The 23,023-nt window shown below is 41.3% G+C and overlaps 1 protein-coding gene across 4 annotated transcripts in view; it reads left to right on the top strand.

Moving 5' to 3' along the window:
• srgap2 (SLIT-ROBO Rho GTPase activating protein 2) overlaps positions 1-23,023 on the top strand; it is a 63,805-nt gene that overhangs the window by 18,693 nt on the left and 22,089 nt on the right. For 3 of the 4 annotated variants that reach the window (XM_023324982.1, XM_023324981.1, XM_023324983.1), the window contains exons 2-3: positions 11,990-12,182; positions 20,945-21,107. In XM_023324982.1, coding sequence (XP_023180750.1) covers positions 11,990-12,182; positions 20,945-21,107 — 356 coding nt within the window. Of the gene's footprint in view, positions 1-10,196; positions 10,323-11,989; positions 12,183-20,944; positions 21,108-23,023 lie in introns of those variants that run through there. The other variant, XM_014470718.2, reaches the window with a different exon arrangement.

Genomic DNA, 23,023 nt, shown 5'->3' with positions numbered 1-23,023 from the left:
GCAGATATCTGTGACTGCCCAGCCTCAGTTCCAACTCTATCCTCTGTTTCCATCTTTTCTATTTTCCTGCAGTCATTAGCTGCGTGCCGCTCAAGTCTCGTGGAATGTCGAGATAAGAATCTGCTGTCTAAGGATGTACATACCAGTCACGTAGGCAAAGCTGGTATCATTTGTGTCCTTCTGTGTGACTTTCGTATGTTTTGTTCATGGTTTACTGTCTGATTCTGGCTGTGTTAGACTGTGTCAGGCGATGTCTTTACACACTGTGCTCATCTTTAGGCCACTGACCCAAATCACAAATTGCAAGAAAACCCCATCCTGACTGATTTTGTCAAAATATACACCGATATAGGCAGCATACAATTACTTGAATCTAAACCGATATCTGGACTAATATAAAGACAGAAATTTTCCAGTTGAAAGGTTTACGTGCAGGATTTATCTTCAATGCTTTAGTGTCTGCATGTTGAAACAAAGCGTTCTGAGGTCTCGTTATTTATTCCTCCTTTTCTCTAACACCACATTTGCAAAGCTATACACTTAAGTATTTTGCAGTAGAACTACACAATATCAGAAAACGTGACATATGCGAATTTTGGAAAGTGACCTGTGATAAATACATGTCAACCCAGCAGTTTTTATGTATTTTGGATTGGGGTTCCCTGCAAACATGGACCCCAAATAGTGAGTAGAAGATCCAGATTCTACTGTCTGTGCGGGGGTGTGCGTGCGGGCTTGTGTGTGTGTGACAGAGCAGGAAAAACAAAGAAAGTCACTGTTTTTATATCAACAACTTGGTTAATGTTCACCTAAAACTCTGTATACTGCATTACACCACAAGCCTCACCACATGTATTACCAGCAAAGGGACCCTGAAAGCACAATACATATACCCTTAGCTATCATTTATTGCATTATCAATAGACCTGTTGATGTCCTGTTGGCTGCTCTGTGACCTGGCTGCTGATTTGGCTGCTAAGTGGTGATCCAGAAGATAGATTTTAATGCCAGGCATGAATTATAGTTGTTAGGTTCCTCTGTTAACATCCTGTTCGGCCAGGGTTAATATTAATATCACTGATGCTGATATGTCCTCCAAGTTCAGACCTTGAGACCTGCAGCATATCTCTGCTCCAACACACCTCGATCAAATGAATGGCTTGTTACAAGGCCATTGCAAAGCTTGATGTCATGCTGAAGAGGTAATCCAGTCATTTGATTGAACTGTTTTGAAGCAGGGATGTATCTAAAAGTTGTACTGTAGCTCTGAGGGACTGGAGTTGCAGACTCCCGCTGTAAAAGGACCTAAATGTGGACAAGCTCAGCCCTGTGCAGTCATCAAGGTCACAATGATTCATTGGTGATGACCAGAAAGATTCTGAGAAAAAGATGAAGACAAACTGAGTCAGACTGATGGACTTTTCACAGCTGTTTAATTTAGAAAAAGGGAGTCTTAACTCATCCAGTCACTGGAATCATGACAAGTACCGACCTTATAATGAAGATGGGATCGAACTTTGACCCAGCCAATGATGGGCCTCCACATACTGTCCACATTTACCCATCACTACATGCAGTTTTAGATAATAATTTTAGATAACTGATGCCTGGTTGATCGAGCGTGCACAGTCTAAGACTTTGGAGGCTGAATTAACTTAACTACACACACCATCAGACAGCCCTCTCTTGCTGGCAACACACACACACACACACACCCTCTGTGGGCTTCTTCACATGCTTGTGTTGTGGATTAGCCAAATCCCCCGACTGGTTGCTAAGCTGATTAAGGGGGTTGTTATGCACTGGCTGTTCTGGAAAACTAGTAAGGAAGCAGACATACACTCATGGAGTGGGACACCTCGGGTTAATATTTCCTCTCATGTTGGCCCAGGTTGCTGTATTGTCTTTGTGTGTTTGAGGGAGTTTGTCTGAAAGCTGTCCGTAGCTCCTCAGACAGATGGCATAGATCACTAGCGGTCATGGTTTGCAGCCCTGCAGCAAACCCGATGTGCATTTATGTGTGTATGTGACCGAGCAAGAGAGCAACTGAGTTGAAGGAACGAGAGACAGAGATAAAGCCTGTTGGAGCAGACGGAGGCACAGATGGCTACGTCCAGCAGAGACAGGAAATCGAGGTGACACCAGGTGGACGGCATCCTTGAGGATGAAACGCATGCACGAGCGCTCACAAGTCAGCTCAGAGGCTGCTAATCCATCTTAATCAAAATAGCTGGTGACAAATCGTTGGAGGTGATAAGCTTTACATGGAGATTCTACGCATTTGTTTCATTTCAGAAGTTTAAATTTTTTTCCAAACTCAAATAAAAAAATGTAAAAAAAAATCTGTAGTTTTTAAGCACAAAATACAGACCTTGAGTTGTTTGAATAGTGGCTTCATGCGTAGATTCCACATCCGAAAACAATTCAATAGAAATAGTTTCCATTTTTGGAAGCCAAATTTCACCATTTTGCTGGGTTTTTTCTTTGTTGTTGTTGTTTTGGCATCTGGTGTAACTTTAGTTCTCTTTCAAAATTTGTACTGACTGGAACATCCTAATGTAATTAATGTTGTGAACTTCTCTGCTTTGTAAAACAAAAACATAAAGCTTCAAAATACAACAGTTTGTTGTGTAGCATTTTAACCAGACCCCATTTAAGGGTCATAGGTCCAGTGTAATCTGAATTTGAAGTTGTCTATCTGAATAGTTTAGTCAAAAAGTCAAAAAACCAAAATACTGATGGATAAATGTTAAATTAAAGGAGTGTTGCACCAAATTACAGATAAGAGATCTAATAGACATATACATCAATGTAAAAATTGTTGTAAATATTAAGGATTATTACTTTTTGATTCTTTTGAAAATTAAAGACGGGAAGAAAAAGTTTGAAAAACTTTGATATGTTCCCATACAAATCTCTATTTTTCCATAATCATCCAGACCTAGAAAATGGATTCCATGCATTTCCTGACTATTACAAAACTGTGCAGGAAACCAAATATAAACTGCGTGATCTTTTGTGTAACCTATGAATACAGACCAAGATTTTACTGTAAACAAATTAGACACTCTTACTTGCAAACAAACAAACCTCTAATTTAATATTGGTTTGTTGAAAACCGTTTATTTCTAGTTACTTCAGCAAACACACAAACCCCATCCCCCAGTGTCCTTTTCAAGACTGGGTTAGTAGAGCAGGCGGTTGCTAGTGGTTGTAAGATGAAAAAGAAAAGAGGTGGTTAACTTTTGATAAGCTGTATTTCATTATGCATGAAACTCCCAGCCCACCCCCACATCAAGTCCCTGCAGACCCTGCAACCCGTCTGCAACCATCCGAGATGGAGTCAGAGCACGCACGAGCCGATAAGAGCTGCTGGTGTCAGCGGGGGTAAAGGGCTTCTCAGAGAGACAGAGAGGGTGCTTCTAGATAGGCTTTAAGAGGTAATGTTGTGTCAGTGGAGAAATTAGCTGTTCGTCTTTCAGTGCTCAGTCAGATAGAGTATTGTTGCAGGTGTTTTTCTACAGTTAAGTGCAAATGTCAGATCATGTAGCAGAAGAAACCAGGCAGAGACAGAGATCCTTTATGACAAAATGAATGAGATACAAATTTTTATTGTTTTTTGTGTGTGTGTGTGTGTGCTTCAAATCAAACACCAAGTTTGAGATCACTAGCCAGTTCAGATGCACAGTAAATATGTCCTTCAAATTATGTCTGTTTTTCTCTTGTTCATCTAGTTCTACTGAGTACCAGACGAGAAACGTTCTTGTTTACACCCTTTAGCGGTTTTATGCAAATGTGCAAAGTAAACTTGATTCTTCTTCCTTGAGAGAAGAATCAAGGCAGAAGTAGTGCTTCTTCCTTGAAGTAATGCTCCACAGAAAGGATTGCAAAGTGGATGATATGAATGTGAAAGTGTCAGATTCAAAAGTGATAGAGTGAAAATAAAGATTATAGCAATATAGGTTAATGGTTTTGTTATGGATTTTTATAGCACTTTGTCTTCTGTCAGATGGTTACTAGAGGTGACATGTTGTGAAAATCTTGCATCATGTACCATGAATAGCAATAACTATCAAATTTAAGCTGTTTGCCTTTTTTCTCTTAAAATATGTCACAGTCCAGTAAAGGGTTAATGAATTCCTGAACTGAACAGGGTGTGAAGTTGTGTGGAGGAATTTATCCCTGCTGAGGACCAGCCTGCACAGTAACTCCCCTCCTCCTCTCAAATAGCAGATCTGCTGGTCAAAACCAAGCTGGAAATAATCTAGGGTGATGGGAATTTAATTAGTTTTGTATTAAATGATTGTGATATTTTTCCCTCCTGCATTGCCTAAATTAGCTGTAATCTATAATCTGCAATTCCCCTTCACCTCTCCTTTCCAAATATTTTCACACTTCAGATAAAATCTCATCTTTCGGACAGATTTTTGATTGATTATTACCGATGTTCATCTATATAGTCTAACATACATTAACAGCATTACATTAAGAATACTGAAACTCCTCTTACAGCTGCCATAAGTTTGAATTAAAAATAAAGTATATATGGTGGATTTTATGGTCACTAGTGGTATTATTCTTCTAAAATCTCTTGCTATACCTTTGAAGAACTCTTACTCTTCTTGAAATCAGCCTACATATTATCAAATCAAAGTTGAAAATGACAGAAATATTTCCAGAAACTATTATTTACTTGCCTGTTTTCCACTTTATTACTCCTCAGATGTATACAACTGCTTTGTGAACCTCTTATGGAGTTGAAAACTGACAAAGGGTCATGTTAAAGTGTTATAAAACGGCATAGGAGAAGCAAGGGGTCACACCATGAAAAAGCAGGCTGAATGGATGCTGTAGAGAGTTTCAGATTCTCAAAGATGCTAATCACTTTCTGGTAGAAATCTGAAGAAAATCTTATTGCCTCATCTATTTCATAATCCATTCTTTCCAGTGGGTACACTGTTTTATTGCATCATGTTTGCTTGACTTGGTGCTTCCACGCCATCTGAAGCGCATTCTTTGGCTGCCTGTTCTCCATTAGGAAGGAACTTTGGTCAAAAGTCCTAAAGTAACAGAGAGAGGTCTGTAACTTTTCCCATTTTATTACTGTGTGTTCTTTACTTATTGATGGCACCGCTCAGTTTTTTTTTCTTCCCTGCCTCTCTCGCTCTCCTCTGCTGCACTGCACGTTTTGCGCAGTGGTTTGGCTTCGACTGGCTTTTCCATGTCCTCCAGTTGCTAAGCTTGTTAATTTGCATCCATGAGACGACACTACTTTTCCTTTTGCGCCCCATGTGTGAGAAAGGAAATGCCAGCATAAGTTTAATGTGTATGTGTTTGTTTTTAGAGGAAACATCCCGGCCCAAGGAAAAACTTTGGTTGGAATCCTTCCATTCCTGCAATAGTTTTCCCTCCAAAGCTTACTGTACTGTAACTCTATCTTTTCCTCTTCTCCGTCCATACTTGATGTGTGTGTGTGTCCGTCGGTGTGCACTCAAGTAGAGATGTCTGGAACCAATAGATTTCACCCTGATGAAGAGTCGTATTAGGAATCACTACTTGCAACCTGAGGCTCCAGAACCTGCCCATTTAAATTAAATGAAGGAAAACACAACCTGCAGACAGAGGCGCTCACTCATTTATCCCCGTTCAACCTGCAGACTCCTGGCCCAGTTTCCCCCTTCAGTCTGGTTTCAGAATGTACTGGTGACCTCCTTTGCTGCCTGTTATTTTGTTAGGGCATTTCATTTATAGCCGCTCACCTCAGTCGATCCCCCTCATCCTGTTCACCCCGTCATACGCACACACACGCACACACACACACTTCCTGCAGTTGTTTTAGTGTACCCCCCCCCCCTCTTTTCACTCTACCGTGTGCTCCCTGCTGGCACTAAACCGGTCCGGCTGACTTCCTGTCTCTCTGTCCTCTCTTCCTGCATGTACAGGGATGAATGGCCATATTATTCACGCTGATGCAGGGCCCGCCCTCTTACTCACCCTTTACACTACTTTGTGTTTCTTTCTTCTTTTCTTTCTGCTTTTTTTCATTCTTTAGGGGACAATAGCATGAGCTCACTGTGGTACAACTGAAAACCATTCCCACTCCCCCCCCCCTCCTCTTCTCTTTTCCACAGCTCTGTAGTCTGTGCTGCAGTATCAGCCCCCGGAGCAACAAAGACCAGGCCTTGCTGCATAAACACGCCGGGTATGCGAGCTCGCACTCGCTAAACCACAAAAGAAAGCAAGAAGAATGGCTAATGTTCCACCGTGCTTGTAGCTACATCACCTGGTCGGGTGTCTCTGATTTCTTGTGTGTGTGGCATTATGCTACGGCTGTCATTAGTTATTATCTGTCAAGGTTTTTGCTCACTTGCACTCAGAGTTGGCAGATACTTTAATAGCGTAATCTCAGTGGATTAGATCTTGGCTTCCCTAGATTATGCTGAGCTCGGTACCTGGAGGAAGAGTTGTGCAGTAAAATGGTGTTACAGTGACCTGTGGGAGCCAAAACTCACAACAGTGCTTTAGATAAATAAAGCGCTGTTAAATAAAGGAGTGCTTTAAATACTTCTACTCTCTAATGTCAGTGTTGGCTCGAAAAGGTGAAAACTGTTCACTTTATTTGGCCATTCAAACACTGTTCAAGATTCAAACTGCATTCCCTACTGTAAGTCTCAGGGCCAGCATAAAAAGGCAACTTGACAATGATTGCTTCATTCTAGCTTATATTCTGGAAATCACCTCATTGTTTCCTCGTGTAAAAATAGTTTTGCTAAAGCATTGATGGAGACATTTTAATGAAGGAAAAGAATGAAAGGAGCCAGAAAAATGCTTTCCTGGTACTGTGAAACTGTTCCAGTCTTACTGTAGCCAAGGTGGCAAACATTTCCTCTAATGTCTATTAATTCAAATTCCACCCATACTAAGGTTTGTACTGGAAGTGTTTTTCTGCCATCTAGTGGCTGGAGTTGTTACCAATTATGCCCAATTTTGGATTCTAAATACTATGTGTTTACATCTAAAGCATGTGCTATAAATGAACAATCTCTACTCAACATAGCATCGGATTGAAAGCAAATACCCTCACTGATTCAAAGATCTGTTTCCAAAATGTTAATTATCTCCTCAGCCCACTGCTGAGTTCTCAACAAACCTCCCAACGACAGGTTAAATTATGCCACGAATATGCTAAACATTAACTGATTCTAGCCATTCAGAAGGGATGTAACACTTGATCATACACAGCGGCGCCTATTTCCACAAAGCTCCTCATCGGAGCTGCAGTCTTCCAGCCGAGCTTCTGCTCCATGGAGCACCCTGTCCCCGTGATTCGCTCCACCGGACTAGCGGCAGCAAGAATGATCAAACACCTGGCGGAGCTGCGAGTTTGCTGAGCCCGTCATGCAAACTCCTTCTCAGCCCAACCCTCCTGATACAAAGGTGGGGTGTCAGAGCAGGAGCTTCTTACAGAGAAAGAGGCCAAGTTAAAGGTGTCACGTTGCGATGTCAAATTTATTTTAAGTTATTGATATGTATAATATTTTTCAACTGATGGTAACAAAGTACCTTGATTTTGCAATAAAATGAAACTACGTGTCTGGAAAATACATAAATGTGCCTCAGAAATGCGTTGAACCCTTACTGAAATGACAAAAACGGAGACATGTCCTTGGAGCGACATCAAATTTGCGGTTCGCTCCAGCTGCCTTTTAAATCAGCCGGCTTGTCTGTACTGCTGGGATATTGCTCCTCTGTTGTTTTTGCTCTGTCACATTTCCTCTGCAGCCAGTTCAAGCCATGGCTCAAACAGTCTTCACATGTAGTTGCAAACAGTTGCCGCATCTGTGTGTGTGTGTGTCTGCTGTGTTATGATGTGGTTATAAAGAAGTCACCTTGGGCTTCCAGGAGTTGTCTGGATGGGTGCTTTCAAACACGGTTTGCATGTGTGAATTGCACAGAAGGGAGCGTGTGCTGCCCCTATGATGTTTTTTAATTGTGATGAGACCTCTGAGCAGCATGTTTGTCTCCTGTATGTAGGCCAGAGCCAGAGCAGAATCCAGGGCGACCGTCTCACCTGTCAGCTCCAGCCAAAGCAGCCTGAAGCTCCGGGCGTAATTTTGCTGCAAAACTAAACCCAGCCAAAAGACGTAATGTTGCAGGAAAATTATTTTTAGCCTTGGTGTTGTTCTTGCCAAAGAGGGATGGATGTCATATGACTGACTGTGTTGCAGCATTTTTTTGCTTCCTTTTCTGGTTTATTTTTGCTATACCCTGGCCTTGCATCCACATAGTTGAACACGGCCACATGCGAGGGTCTGCTTCGCTTCGAGGCAACCCAGAGCCTCAGAGCCTCAGCCCTGCTTCCAAAATTAACTGCAGTCATCATCACCCTTGGTGGTAAAGTCACTCTGTTGTGGTTTGCTGTCTCCATCCATTATCTCCTTGTTTTCATCTTTATGCTCTGGATGGGACTAAGAAAACAAATCCAGGTTAATGACATGAATTTGCGCTACACCTACACAGGTTGTCAAAAAAAAAAAAAGAAACAGGTGGCTGCAGTGAATATAAACAGGAAGATGACTGTGTTTTCTAAATCTAAATGACTATCCTCCTTTAAATGCAGTTGCTGCAGAGATAACTAGCTGTGTTCAAGCTAAATCCTCTTTCCCATTGGTCTGTTGCTCCTGGCTGAATGGAGTGAGTAATGTATGCACAACTCTCATGCAGACAGAGCTAGGCAGCCTGCAGCTTCAGCTGAGAGAGGAGGTGAGACACTGGAAGGCAAGGAGGGAGTAAAAGGGAAAGGAGAGCATCGGTAAAGTAGATTCCCAGAGCTCGATATTAAGACCTGCTCTCATCTGCCTGGAAAATGTGACTGGACTGGCTGGAGGAGGTGGAGGCGTCACATTCCGGTTCAACCCCACTGTGGACTCAGTCAGGATGATGGACATTACAGAGCAACAAAACAGCAGTTAAGGAACCGCAACGAGTGTTATTACTCTTTCTTTTTCTCATAATCTCTCACAAGTGTGTAAAAATATTATTTCACTCTTATTTCCACATGCTACAGCATTTTACTTTGCAAGTCAAGACACGAAGCGATCAGGCCTTTTTTCTGGCCTGAGCAAATTATTAGTTTTCTTCAAAATCCGTCTCGCTGATTCCTGTTTTGGCAGATTTTCTTTCCAAGAACTATGACTAACAGTATATCTAGCTTAGGAAATGAAATGGTGCATAATTTATGGTTCAGACAAAATTTTAGTTGTATATCTTGGTGGAAAACTGACAACCTACTAATTTTTTGTGTACAGAAGTCAATGTCAAACTCAGTAAAAGTAACAACTATAATCATACTGCCAGTTGTTGGACTTGCAAACATCATTAATCAAAGATTAATGTTATTATCACAGGATGACTAATGCTTTCTGACCCAAAGACACACACACACACAAAAGGCTTATTGATGGGGAAGGCAAATAGTATTATTACATTATTTTACCTCAACAAAGAACAATAAACGTGCATCATTTATTGTTTATTAATATTAAATTTTTCAACCTGATGGGGCTGAGTGACTTAAAGCGAATGCATTGAATTTGAGAGTCCTCCTCCATATTTTCTTCAAGCAGTCCTTCCACTTGCTCTCTGCCCCCTGTTCCTGCTCTCCCTATTTTTTGGAGGGATTGTTTCCATCTGAAGCGTTGCGTGTGCGTTGTGTTGCTGTTGTCTTGAATGGGCTAATTACAAGGCCACCATCTCAAGGTATTGAAGAGGTGGAACTCTGACTCACTCCCCCATCATTGGCAGTGCTGCGCAATGAGTAAATTACACACAAACACATACATGAACAGACTGTGAGACAATAACACATGTTGTCAAAGCAAATCTTCACACCAGGCAATTAGCACAGACACCGGCAGTGCGTATGCATGCATGCATTTACTGTGAGCTTTTCTTGTTCTACTGTGCTACATCGTCATCGGTGGCTTTGTGGCCTTTTAAACAGCATAAAAATGACCGAATAGCCTCTGGGGGCGAGTGGCAGGACGTTAAGGTCCATGTCTATGGGGGCGTGAGAAAGCGAGAGAGAGATGGGAGGAGCGGCGTGGTCACAGACACATTTAGATATCCCACTTCTCTTTGTGGTAATGAGAAACTGCACTCTCAGCTGGTAAACACAAAAGCTGCATCACCACCGGCGTGACAGGCGGCTGGCTCCTCGGGTCCCTGCGAGTGTTTGTGTGGCTGAGTGTGAGTTGAATACTGCAGCGCAGCGAGGATGGAGGCCAAAACTGTCCGATTTCTCTACAGCCAGAGATGTAAAGGTAGGAGAAGACGCGTGTGTGTATGTGTGTGTGTTTTTTTCCAACTCAAGAGAGGATTCATGCTTCTCACTGTTGGCAGACTGCGAAGGGAGCATAGCATTAATCTGTCAGCTGTCTGCATTGATTCAGTATATGTGTGTCGGTGCCAGTGCCCTTGATTTTATCCACGTAAATGCATGCGTTTTGCAGTGGTCTCTCTCCCCTGCAGTGGACAGCGCTCTCCAGGGGATGTTTGTGTTGCCAGTGATTGAATGTGGTTTCTGAGTGTGTCTGCACTGAGTGCTCTCTATTAATTTGAGGCCAGGAAGAGTGCAGGAGCGGGGAGAAGGGACGGAGGCAGGAGGAAAATGAAAAGTGATAAGCAGGGATAAATGGCTGCCTCTGGAGATGAAAGGGAATATCTGATCCCCTTCACACACACACACACACACGCCAACACACGCAAATAAGCAGAGTTGGCTGTAAACATGAAGATGCATACTCATGCTTGGGAGGTTCGTGCTTCATAAACCGGTGGGCGAGAGACAGATTTCCGCCAAGTCTTCCAGCTCCAGGTGTTTTTGATGTTGGATGTCTCGCACGCTGTAATGAAAGCCCAGCTTTACCCTTTGTCATCAGTGCATTCCCTTGTTGTATAGGTAACAACATTCCATTGGCGAGTAAATACACATTTATCTTAGAATATCAGGAAGCAAATGTTATATGCAGTTCTGTGGATCATGTGACTCTTCCTGTTCACCCAAATGTGTCAGATCGTCAAACAATGTCAGAGTCAGACAGTCAGAGTAAATATAAAACACAGTTTTCCACTTATTATTTCATTTATTAAGGGATTTAAAATATCCAAACCAACCTGGCCTGATGAAATCCATTAGTTAACTGTGATAAGTCACATTCTTTCTTCAGAGCCATTAGCCACAAATGCAATGTTGACTCAAGAAATTACTGGTATACTGGACAGTAAACTAAATAAGCTCAAATAACAATAGACCATGTTGTGTAAAATCAATGTAAGAACTGATGACAAACAAAGTCACTGAACTCTACTGATGAAGAAATGGTTATAAAGCCATTTCTAAAGCTTTGGGACTCGAGAGCCATGTTGAGAGGCATTTTCCATGCAAGCAGTGAACATGGGACAGTGGTGAACCTTACCAGGAGCATCCCGTTACGAAGCATAAAACTAACAGCATTTCCATAAGAGAATATAGTATTGAATTTAAAACACGATGGTGGTAGTGTGGTGCTGCTTTTCTGCTTTAGGACCTGGATAACTTGCTCTTGCAGATGGAGCTTATGAATTGTGCTTTCCACCAGTGAGTCCCGAAGGAGAAAATCTTGCCCTCACTTTTTGTGACATTAAGATCAATTGCACTTGTGTCAGAGAGCAAAGCAATGATCTGGATGACTCCAAAAATGTACATTTTGCTGTGATGTAGTCAAATTCCAGACTTCAGTCTGATTAAGATGAATCATGAACAGGTTGTCCATGCTCCAAAACCTGTAACTCGGGTTATAAGTGCATGATATGAGCATTTTGTTTGAACAACTGTAACAAAAGAAAAGCATAAGAAATCTTCAAGTACTTTGTGTGTGTGAAATAACACCTGCATTATATCTACCACAACAAAGCTAACTTCATACCCCTCTTCTTTGTGCCTTTGCAGAGGTCCGAGCCCAGTTGGTGGAGCAGCTCAAGTGTTTGGACCAGCAGTGTGAGCTGAGGGTTCAGCTGCTTCAGGACCTGCAGGACTTCTTCAGGAAGAAGGCAGAGATTGAAATGGACTATAGCCGAAACCTGGAGAAGCTGGCTGAGAGGTTCCTCACAAAGACACGCAGCACCAAGGACCATCTACTCAAGTACGTACTCCAAGAGTCGCTCAGTTAAGCACAAAGTTAAGCCGAGCTGCAGGTCGGTACTTTGCACATGTAGCTTTGTGGGGCCAAAAATAGCCAGTCTCCTTATTTAGCCTTTTTGAGCAACATAGTTTTTCACAGCCTGCTGGCTTCCTTCCTGAAAGAATAGAGAAGTAGAGGCAGCAGGCAAGGAAATGAAAGAAAAAAATTGCACAAAGAGAGGTGACAGATGTCCTAATTGTATTGTCGAATTTTTACCTAAATCACTCAATGCCTCCTACATAGATGTACTGAAGCAGGGCACAATTCACGTTTATTTCTTTTTGAACATATTACGTCCTGTGAGAAAGGTCGCATATGACAAAGGCAGAATCTGTTCCCAAAATTGTCCAGGTGGTGTTTCTGTGCTCTGTTTTGTAGCGTCTTGCCATGAAGGGAACCTTTGCTAAATAGGCCAGTCTTTTTCCCCATAGATGTTTTTTCTCTGTCAGTGACTTGTATTTCCATTTTTTTCTCCTTCCATCAGCAGTAGACGATATAAAAGATGCACTCTGAAATTCCCTGGTTTAGGCAGCTCGGTTTATCTGGCAGCTTTTAATAGGAGAGAGCAGGCTGTTTCCCTGTGGGGAAGTGCTAGCTAATCATAAACCTCATGCACACACACAAACTTGGCAGAGCTACTGCAAATTAAGGAAGCCAGAGGTGACTTTTTACTGACATAACTGTACCTTTTGCATCTGTCTTCTCTGACTTTTAACCAGTGACAGGGATTAAAATGTCCTTTTTAGCCAACGTGTTAGTGAGCCTGCTCCACACAGCTAGGAGTTGTTTCTGTGATCTTTACGACCACGACATTTATTATGTTTTTTGGATGTCAAGACACATTTTGCTTTGTGCGAAACCAGACAGAGCAAGGCCCAGAGGAGCACAGCAGCTCATGCCAAAAAAGATCAACTGCTATAAACATATTCGTAGTACCTGTAGGGCTCCTCTGTGGCACAGTTGTTACCACTAGGACCGATATTGCAGCTTAGCAGGAAGGTTCTGGGTTTGAATGCCAGCTTGTGGCCTTTAGGAAAGGAGTTTGCATATTCTTCTCATGGAAGCGTAGGTTCTCTCTGGGTACTCTTGTTCTCTCTGGGTACTCTTGTTTCCTCCCATAGTCCAAAAACCCGACTCTCAGGTTTATTGGGTTCTCAAAATTACCCTTGGGAAGGAGTGTTCATGATCGTGTGTCTCTGTGTTGCCCTGTGATGGACTGGTGACCTGTCCCAAAGGGATTAGCAACCATATTAGAAATTCTACCTGGTGGTGTATGCTGAAATCTGTTACTGTTGGGGTTGTTCCTTTGAATGTCTTTCCCTCTTTTTGCTCAGTGAAAGCAGGAAAAGAAATTACCAGTATCTTTTAAAGTATGATTAAATGAATTTAACATGTGGTTTAGTAATAAAATTGCACCACCTAATGAAGCTGGTTTCTGGAAGTAACCGCTTTGATCATTGGTGAGTTGTACCTTAAGAGCAACATTTATGATTGTATGGCTGTCACCAGTTAGAATCCAGAAATGTTCTCAGTTTCTTCAGCCTTCCTGTTGGCCTCTTGGCATCCTCTCTCACTGATGTCAGTCTAAACTTTTAATCAATTTTGGAGAAATGTGCAAGTTCTCTCATGTTCCTCTTTTTTTGTATTTTCTCCAGTTATCAGTGACCACCTTCACTCTTCTTTGGAGTGTACATGTAGCTGGAGTTTGTTTTCACCTTTTCTCTGACTGACACCTCTTTACAGTGTGAGCCTATGCGCTACTATTAGCGCCTGGGCTAAAGGGTGCATATTAGCAAATGTCAAGGAATTCCTACTTAGACAGCTGAACTTTAACTCTGTTTAACCAGATTCATTAGCTGATTAGAGGTGTGAATTCAAGAGAACGCTGAAACTGGACAAAATTGTGCATCAGCCAGAAAGTAGTTGAAGCGTGTACACATTTAATAAATGTGTACTATACAAGTGTTTGTATGTTTTTATATTTTTGTCACATTATGTTGCTTTTGAAAAGTTTTGAGAACTACTGCACTTATGCTTTCTAAATTTGTCAAACAGCATTGGCACTACATTAAACTGACCCATGTTGGTAAAGCTGTTAAAACTAAGCCTGGAAGGCTAATGCTAACAGGTTTTAACTTTCAATGCCTGGAACAAGCTAGCTGCCATAAAAAAGCAGTGATCAGACAAAGCAGCAACCTGTTAATATATTCACTGTAGGCAGACAAAGTTTGAACTGAATCATGTATGTTCTTTACAGTATGATATATAAGTCTACTTGTGTGTTTTCAGTTGCTTTGTTTTGTTGTTTTCTGACCTTTGGGAGTAAAAAAATGCTAGCTTGTTTTGTAATGAACTCGTGTGAGATCTGAATGGAATAATGCTTATTGGGTCATTTAAAATTTGGAACTATATATAAGCATAGTGAAATACAAAAACATATTCAGATTAAGTTTCATGTTATAATTCATGAGGAATAAAGGTGTGTTTTGCATTAAAAGTTTCTCTTGCTACACTTCAGTCTTAAACATGAAATCTTTGAACTGCAGTAATTCTCATTGAAATGTTAGGGGATAAAAGTTTCAGGCAAAAGGAGCGAAGTACAATTTTTTTATAGCGACTTTATGTGTTTAATTAAATAGAGGGACCTTTTGGATGGAAATGTGTAGATGTTGATTAATCACGGGTGCAGATTTGAAGGAGCCCAAGGTCTCTCTAATCATCACCGCAGTTTCATAAATCTGCCAATAATCATTCCATGGAGGCATGAACAGCTGTAAGTCATCAGTAAATGCTTACTCTTTCAAAAAATTATAATTTAGAGACCAGTTCCTCATTCTTTCTTTAGTCTTACATGGAATCAGTGGACACCTAAATAAGAGAAGTGAATGAGTAACTTGGAGACAGATTAACTTTCTTCTATTGAAACCAACTTGCTTGTTGGTTGCTACAACATCTCTGCAGTTCATGCAACATAGTTAAAGTTTGCTTTGATGCTTGTTTGTAAACAAAACAGCTAAAAGAATTCATAGATTTCATTGAGAGTGATGCAAACTTTTTGGTGGCAGTGAAATAGTATTTGCTCCTTTTTCATTTATTCTGTTTTATTCATGTTTTTGCTACACTTAAATGTTTCAGATCATCAAATAAGATTTCATTTTTTAAAGGCTAAAGTTGTAAAACCAGACTGGCTCTATTTGAAAGAGCAATTGACCCATAAGCCCTAGCCTAGTAAGTAGTTGCACCACTATTGCGCCACACACAAGATGGCTGCCATCTGGTGTGTTTTTGCATCGCTATAAGGGAATTTTGGCCTTCTCTTTTTTCCAGAAATGTTTAAATTCACCCATTTACAAGCAGCATGTTAAAGGTTTTGCCGCAGCATCTTAATCAAATTTAAGTCCAGACTTTGACTACACCCCTTTAAAACTTTCAGTTGACTTGTTGGTATTTTTGTATCGTCACTTTGCTGCATGACCCAAGTGTGGTGTGCTAAAGTTCAGAAACTAATGGCTGGCTACTCTCCAGCATTTTCTGCTCGAGAGCAACATTTCTGGCTCCATCAGTTATAAGAAGACCTCCAAGTACTAACTGACTGCAGAACAGTTCTGGATTATCACTCCACCACCATGTATGACTGTCGGAAAAAGCTGTTGTAGTTCTACACCTCAGGAAACAGGACACAGAAAAGGTCCCACTTTTTACTGGCCCGTCCACAGAATACAGTACTTACCAAAAAGTCTTGTGCATCATAAAGATGTGTTGTTTTTTTTATATAGAAAGTGAGATAGGCCTTTATGGTGTCCTTGTTGAGGAAAGATTTTAATGTTGGCCCAGCCCCTCTCTTTTGTTGAATCATGAACTTTGACTTAAATTGAGAATAACATCTGAAGTTTTACATATTGTTCTGAGTTGTGTTGTGACTTCCTGGACGAGCCATTATTGCGTCTTTGAGTAATTTGAAAGCCAAGCCACTCTTGGGAAGTTTTACCACTGTTCCATGTGTTCTTCATTTGAAGATTATTGCTTTCACTGTGGTCTGCTGGAGTCCCAAAGCTTTAGAAATGGCTTTATGACCTGTTCAAGACTGATATTATGTCAAAGGCTGCTGCACCTGCTTCATATTGTCATAATTTGGGGACGTCGATTCTATGAATGAGGCAGAAATCAGACCTGGGTGGGCATGTGACATTGATTATTAGAATGTGTTTGATGTGAATCATGTCAGTGTGACAAAAAAGCTAAATCTGAAATATTTTGCAAGGTGGCAAATACCCTTTTCACATCATTGCATGCATATTTTTTTTTTCCCTTTGGAGATTTTAAAGGACTTATCAAGAAACAGGAAACTTTTGCTGGAGTTTCTGACCGACCGGATGTTCCAAAGTGACTTCAAATCTTTTGAGAAAGGCCGGATAATTTGTCCCTTTCAGTTGCTTCATTTCCTGTTTTTATTTCCCATCCACCAATGACCTCCTCATTTGTCACCTTCCTCTTTTTTTTTATCCTCCACTGTCGCTCAGTTTGTTTCTTAACCGTCTCAATATGCCAGAAACACATTTTTCTCTGCTGGGGGCAAACCCCTCATTCATGGTCCGTCTGATTCACAGGCACAGACTAAAAGGGATCAATAGGTTCTCTAAACGAAACCCAATTCCTACTTTGGGGACATTCACCCCCCTGCCTAGCACACACCCTCCAGCTCTGATCAATATACAGGCAGTTGAAGAGCATGTGTTGCATTTTGGGGAGGGGAAAGGAACAGTGGAAAAGAGAAGGGCAGTGGAACAGAATAAATACAGCCCCTCTGTTTGTTCACATGCTGTGGTCCATCTAGATGTCTTTAAGGAGAAAATATGAAGCCACTAATTACAAAGTGGTCAGTATTTATTCTTGTATTTATTTAGCTTCTCTCTACCTCCAACATCTGTGTATTTAACACTCTTCTTGCATCTGCTGCTGCTCTGTCAGAGTGCCATGATGGAATTTCAGCTATTTTCCGGTTGTGTGTGTGCGGGGGGGGTGGGCGTGTGTGTGTGTATCTGGCTGTTTGAATCAAGGAGAGCGTGTGTGTCTGTGTTTGAGAGAGTTGCCTGTGGCTCATACACTCTCAACAGGCCAGGCGTCAATGGTACTCCTAACAGTGTGGGGTGTGAGAGTTGTAAGTATGCTGATCCCATGGAGATCCCTGGTATGTGTGCTATTTGGCAGACTGCACAGCAGTGGCTGCAGGGATATATGGTTAAACCGTATGGTGTGCGTGTGTCAGTACCCCGATTGGTTCAGAGAGATGTTTTCTGAGAAGTTCCACTATAAAAACCCCACTTAGGCCAAATATTAGGCCAGTATCAATTGTCTATGTAACCAATACTTACATAGATTTAGAAGAACTGTTGTCATTGCTGTTTGAGCAAAAGTGGCCTAAATATTTTGTTTTGCATCTGCTATGCTTCTTTTGGTCTGGCCAGTGGCCTTTCCTGCCCCAAAAAGAAACCACATATGTATAAATATAATAAGGCAGTCACTTAACATGATTCAACAAAGGACCTTGCACAGACAATGACAAAGCTCTCTTTAATCTGCGTTTAAAGAGAGCTTTAACTCTCATGCCTATTAAATAAGTCCTGTGAAAATAGGTAACTTCATTCAAGGTTTTAAGAAAGCATGGGTTACTGAAAGGTGAGCTTCAGTTAAAGTAAAGGACTGGGCACTTGATTTGGACATTTTGCATGTCTTGTACAGATCTACTGAACCGACTCGAACTTGTGCTCTAAAGACGGAAGACTTATTATAGATATACGCTTTAAAGACTTCAGATCTGACTTAGATTGCAAGCTAGCAACTTGAAGCTCATGAACAGTTTCTCAATTCATGCAATAAGTGATGAAATTAAGCTAATACATATGCCACAGTCTGGAGTTTTGACAAGATGTGACGCGGATCCCCGCCTCAGCATGTGTGGATTCACCTATTTGTGGATTTTGCTATGGAGTGTAACAGCAAATTCTTTTGAATATATGACTATTCAAAAAAATGCAGCTTGGGAAGCTGAAACACATTGGCAAAACGCTACTTGGCATGCCAGTCCAGGAGCGCCATTCGTTTTCCTTTGCACTGATTAGCTGTACCCACAATAGCAGAGATAAGGAAAACAGTTGATGTTCTGCAGTAATGCCAGTTTCCACTGTGCATATTAATGCATATTTGATATTTCAACAATTAAAACAGGCAGCTATGAATGTTTTTAGAAGGGGTCGCAAGTATTTGCAGATTTTAGCTATTTATGGTCCCTAAATCCTGTGTGTACTTTGGGTCCGCTGTATGCTTGTGTAAAATGGAGACTTTTATTTATTTAACAGAAATGTTTACAACCTGCAGGTCATCAGTGGTTGTTAATAATCATAACACCTTGCTCTATATACAGAATGACTAGACTAAAAGAGGAATTATTAATAGTTGTTGCCCTATTGACACTGTGTATGTCCTTTTATTTTTATATTTCCAAGAGATAAATGTGACATCACAATATTATTCTTTCTTGTTGAGTGAAATGTTCCAAAATTAAATTTTAGAGTAGGCTGTTATTGAAAGACTTGACATTCTCTCAATGCTAATTTCAGGAAACTTTTTAGTCTTATTTAGATTTTTTTTTCTTTCTTTTTTTTTTTTTTTTACAGTGGAAGGATTCATTTTAATGGCATTCAGAAAAGTTTCTTTCTCCACTTGCTGTGAGCTTCGGGTCACCCGGCTTCTTGTCTTGTCTGTGAAGTGGGTAGTATTTGAGTTGACTGGCATTGCTGTGGTGATCACTGGTGAGATAAGGGTGTCGTGTCACCAGCTTCTTGAAACAACAGAGGAACTGCGCTCTCGTCTTTATGTTGTGCAACCGGTGGAGACCAGACGAAAAGCTGCCCCGTTGAGGGAAGTGAACACACATGACTTTATGACACATGGAGGCTTTCAGCACTCTTTGGTTTTTACTGGGGGATTTTTTTTCTCCCTTTGTCATGGTTGTTATTATCACAGCCATTTGACCTGTGACATCATGTACCGCCCCGTCCCGTCCCCCCGGACACACCTCCTCACAGACAAAACCCCCAACTCAATACCCTTCAATCAAAGACTCTCTCTGTCTGTTTGACATTGCGTGTGCTACGGTCTCAGCTCTACTTTTCCTGAACTCCCTCCCACCCCCCCGTGTGTGTTGGTGTGTGTGATGTAAATGCCTTGCAGCTCTTGCTCTCTCTATCCAGCTAAAGCTGCCCTTAACGACACAAAGGCCGTCTTTCATCCACTTACACTCACTCATAATCCATTTTACCCACTAGATCATCCATGGATCACCCATTACTCGTACTGTACTCACACATGCACACGCACACACTCAAACAGCCTGGGTGAAAGCAGTTGCATTGTTGCATAAGCGAGCGATTACCTACTACCGTGGCATTACTCTAATGGCACCATGGCCACTTGAAACAACGTCAGTGCTGTAGTATTGAGCTATTATATGTTTCATAAAATAACTGTGAGTTTTTCTTTCTTTTCCCTCCCACTCTGATTTCTTAGAAATGGCAGCTGTGCTTTTTGCAGGGAGCGTTACCTCTTCCTGATGGCTTTTTCACCTCGGCAGAGGTCTGTGTTTGGACTGGCTTTCGGTCTCTCTGTGGGTGTGCGTGTGTGTGTGTGAGTTCAAAAGAGAAAAGATTGCTAGCTTTTGCTCTGATCTGTCTGGGATTTTGGTTCTGTTTCTGAGGTTGAGATTGTATGTTGCTGTGTGTGTGTGTTTAAACCTCACACACACAAAAAGCTGAACTTAGCAGCTGAGAGAGGAGCTTTAAACGACAACATTTTCAAATATTACTACTGAAATACACACTCCACGCAAGGTTTACTTTTTAATTGGCAGGTAATGTATTTTTAACAAAGTTATTGAGTCTTGTTTTTGTTGGTTTTAATATTTCTAATTATAGAGAATGTGTACTAAAATGGGGGGAAATCTATTCAATCCTTTGATCTGCCACCATTTTGTTTGTCTTTTGACGCTGGATGTGATTATCTGTTGGAGAACGCTCCTAACCATTGGAATGTGTTTGACTAATGACAGCCTGTGAATTAAATGTTGCATATTTAATCTTGTGAGTTCACCAGTGTGTCAGAGTCCCACTTTCAGACAACTAGGTCATTTTAGCTCATGAACAGCTTTGATCTAAGTCACCCCATTGCAGCTCCGGCCTCGCTGGAGGGTGAACCTCCACCCCCAGCCTCAAGTTATGTGCAGCCTGTAACAGACTTTCTTTCATGACTTCTCTGAGTAAATTTCCCTGCAGCTTCCCTGTCCCTGGCGAAGAACAGCATGCCCACAGCATGGTGCCGCCACCACTGTGTTTCATATAGAGATCAGTCGTTCAGGATGATGTTCTGGGCTACTGGATGCTTTTTGTCTCATGTTTTCACACTCTTCCACATGTTTGAAGTTTTCCTGGCAATAGCTGATTAATGTCAGATTAGATGTTGATCTTTGTCCCACCTCAAAATGGTGTACTTCTTTTTGTTTTTTTTATCTCAAAAAAGACCAATAGTGCACGTTGAAGCTTGTGGTTGTAACTTGACAAAATGGAAACAAGTTGAAGAGAGTTTGAATACTTTTGCAAGGTGTATAAAAATAGACTCGTTGGTTTTAATGTTGCATGTCTGCCTGCCTGTGTGTGTGTGTGTGTTTACAGGAAGGAGCAGACCATCTCATCTCCGGTGAACTGCTGGAACCTGCTGCTGCTTCAGGTGAAGAGGGAGAGTCGGGACCACGCCACTTTGTCCGACCTCTACCTCAACAACATCATCCCACGGTTCGCGCAGATCAGCGAGGACTCGGGGCGCCTCTTCAAGAAGGTAATCCCACGCCTACACTCAGACACACACACAATGCATTTACGAGGAACTCAAGTGATGCAGAGATAGAGGGCCTAATAAATCCATGTCCTGTTTCAGGCATGTCCATCTGTCTCCCTTGCGTCTGCTTTTTGTCCTGACTTGATTTATTGACAGCTGAACCATAAGCCTGGGCAGTTTATAGTGTCTGGGTTTCATACAGGAGTCTGCATTTATCAAGCCTCTCCCCGGTCTGTGAGTTAAAACAGATAAGAATAGAGAATTGTAGTGGAAAAGCAGAAAAAGCACAGGAACAAGATAAAGATGGAGGGTGAGGGGGAGGCTAAGCATGATGAAGCAAATACCAGAGCGCAGTTCTCCCCTGCGAGACGGCTGTTCATCGCCAGAAAGGACATCTTAGACTATTTGTTCAGCAGGAGTCCCGCAGAGCGAGTGTTGCTGCGGGATGAGGTCATTTTTACCGAAAGTCGGAGCTTCACGAGATCAGGCTTTGGCTCGGATTTAAAATTACAATACATTTCAGGTTTTAATAGATTGGGTTGTTTTGGGGGGTTTTTTTGGGATGAAAGCAAAGAGGGCTGGAACTGGGCATACGGCAGTAGAGGAGAAGAATGTGGAGAATCTGAAACCCTCGCAGGTAGAGGAAGATAACTGTTTAGTACAAGTGTGGAGCGTGAAGGGAAGTTGTGTCTGCGTGTCTGGAATGTCGTGGCAGCGGCGGCCGATTTCCATCCTGATAGAAAGTCTTTAAATTGCATGTACATTCTGCTCCTGATACCAAAACAAAGCAACCAAAAACTGCATGTTTTTATATTTATTTTTTTTTTTTAAACTTTTTTCCTCTCTGGATTTTAATGAGACGTCGTCAATTTTCTTTTTTGGGGTATTTTCCTTGTGCTGGCTGTTCTACTGAAGGGTTGATTTCATCTTGTCTGGTTCGTAAACAGCCTGCAAACATCACACACAATGGTCTAAAGTCTAATTAAGCGCATAACGAGTCAATTTATTATGTTTCCATTCAGTGGCAGTAGTACTAGCAATGCCAGAGGCTACTAAGGTCTCACCACAGCTCATATCTGACAAGGCAGTGTTGAAGGAGCTGAACAATGACGCCGTTTGACTGAAAGAAGTATTGAAATCAACTGTACTGAACTCATCCACAACTATAAAAATCCCTCAACATTGAAGTTTTTTTTTTGTAAATTATCTTTTTTTTCTAAGCCTTTCTCCATACTGCAATATATTCAGTTTGGATATATTGCTACATAGAAATTGACCCAATATTAGGTTGGATACCATTACAAACATTACAAAGTACTGGATGCTTGGAGAAAAGAAATCAGACAAGAACAGTTCCAATACATCAACCTAGCTGATGTTACAGCTACAGTATGTTGCAATAACTAAAGTGGCATATAAAATTCAGATGAAGGATGCAGTCTCAAAATTATTCCATTTCGTATTTACAAGAATCATTCAGAATTAGAGGAACATCCTTTTAATTTTATAGCCTTTTATAAAAACATGATTCATGGCCTCCAGCTTCTGCCACCGTTCCTCCAAACTCTCTGCCAGTTCCTCATTTTGTAGAAGCCTTGATTCACTAGTTTTCTTAGGTTTGTGTGCTACACCCATTTTTGCTTTCAAAAAAAAAAAAGATTTTCAAAGAGTTAAAGTTAAGGAATTTTGGTGGCTGTTTTAATATCTTCTAGGACTTCTTTTGAAAACAAGCCTGGGTGAAAATTAGGGACATTGTCATGAGTTTAACTTGTAACCTATTTTGGTTCAGTTCTTTTTATCTTATGCTTCTCCAAGCATACCGCTGATCCATAGATTTGAAAAGTTTTGTTTCATCGCTTCTCAGAATAGAATCTCAAAAGCTTTTTAGCTCATTTTTGTAGTTGTGAGCAAATTGG

This window comes from Xiphophorus maculatus, chromosome 20, assembly GCF_002775205.1.
Source record: "Xiphophorus maculatus strain JP 163 A chromosome 20, X_maculatus-5.0-male, whole genome shotgun sequence".
Lineage (NCBI taxonomy): Eukaryota > Metazoa > Chordata > Actinopteri > Cyprinodontiformes > Poeciliidae > Xiphophorus > Xiphophorus maculatus.
The sequence above is the reverse complement of the archived record's forward strand: the minus strand, read 5'-3'. Positions and strand labels throughout refer to the sequence as shown.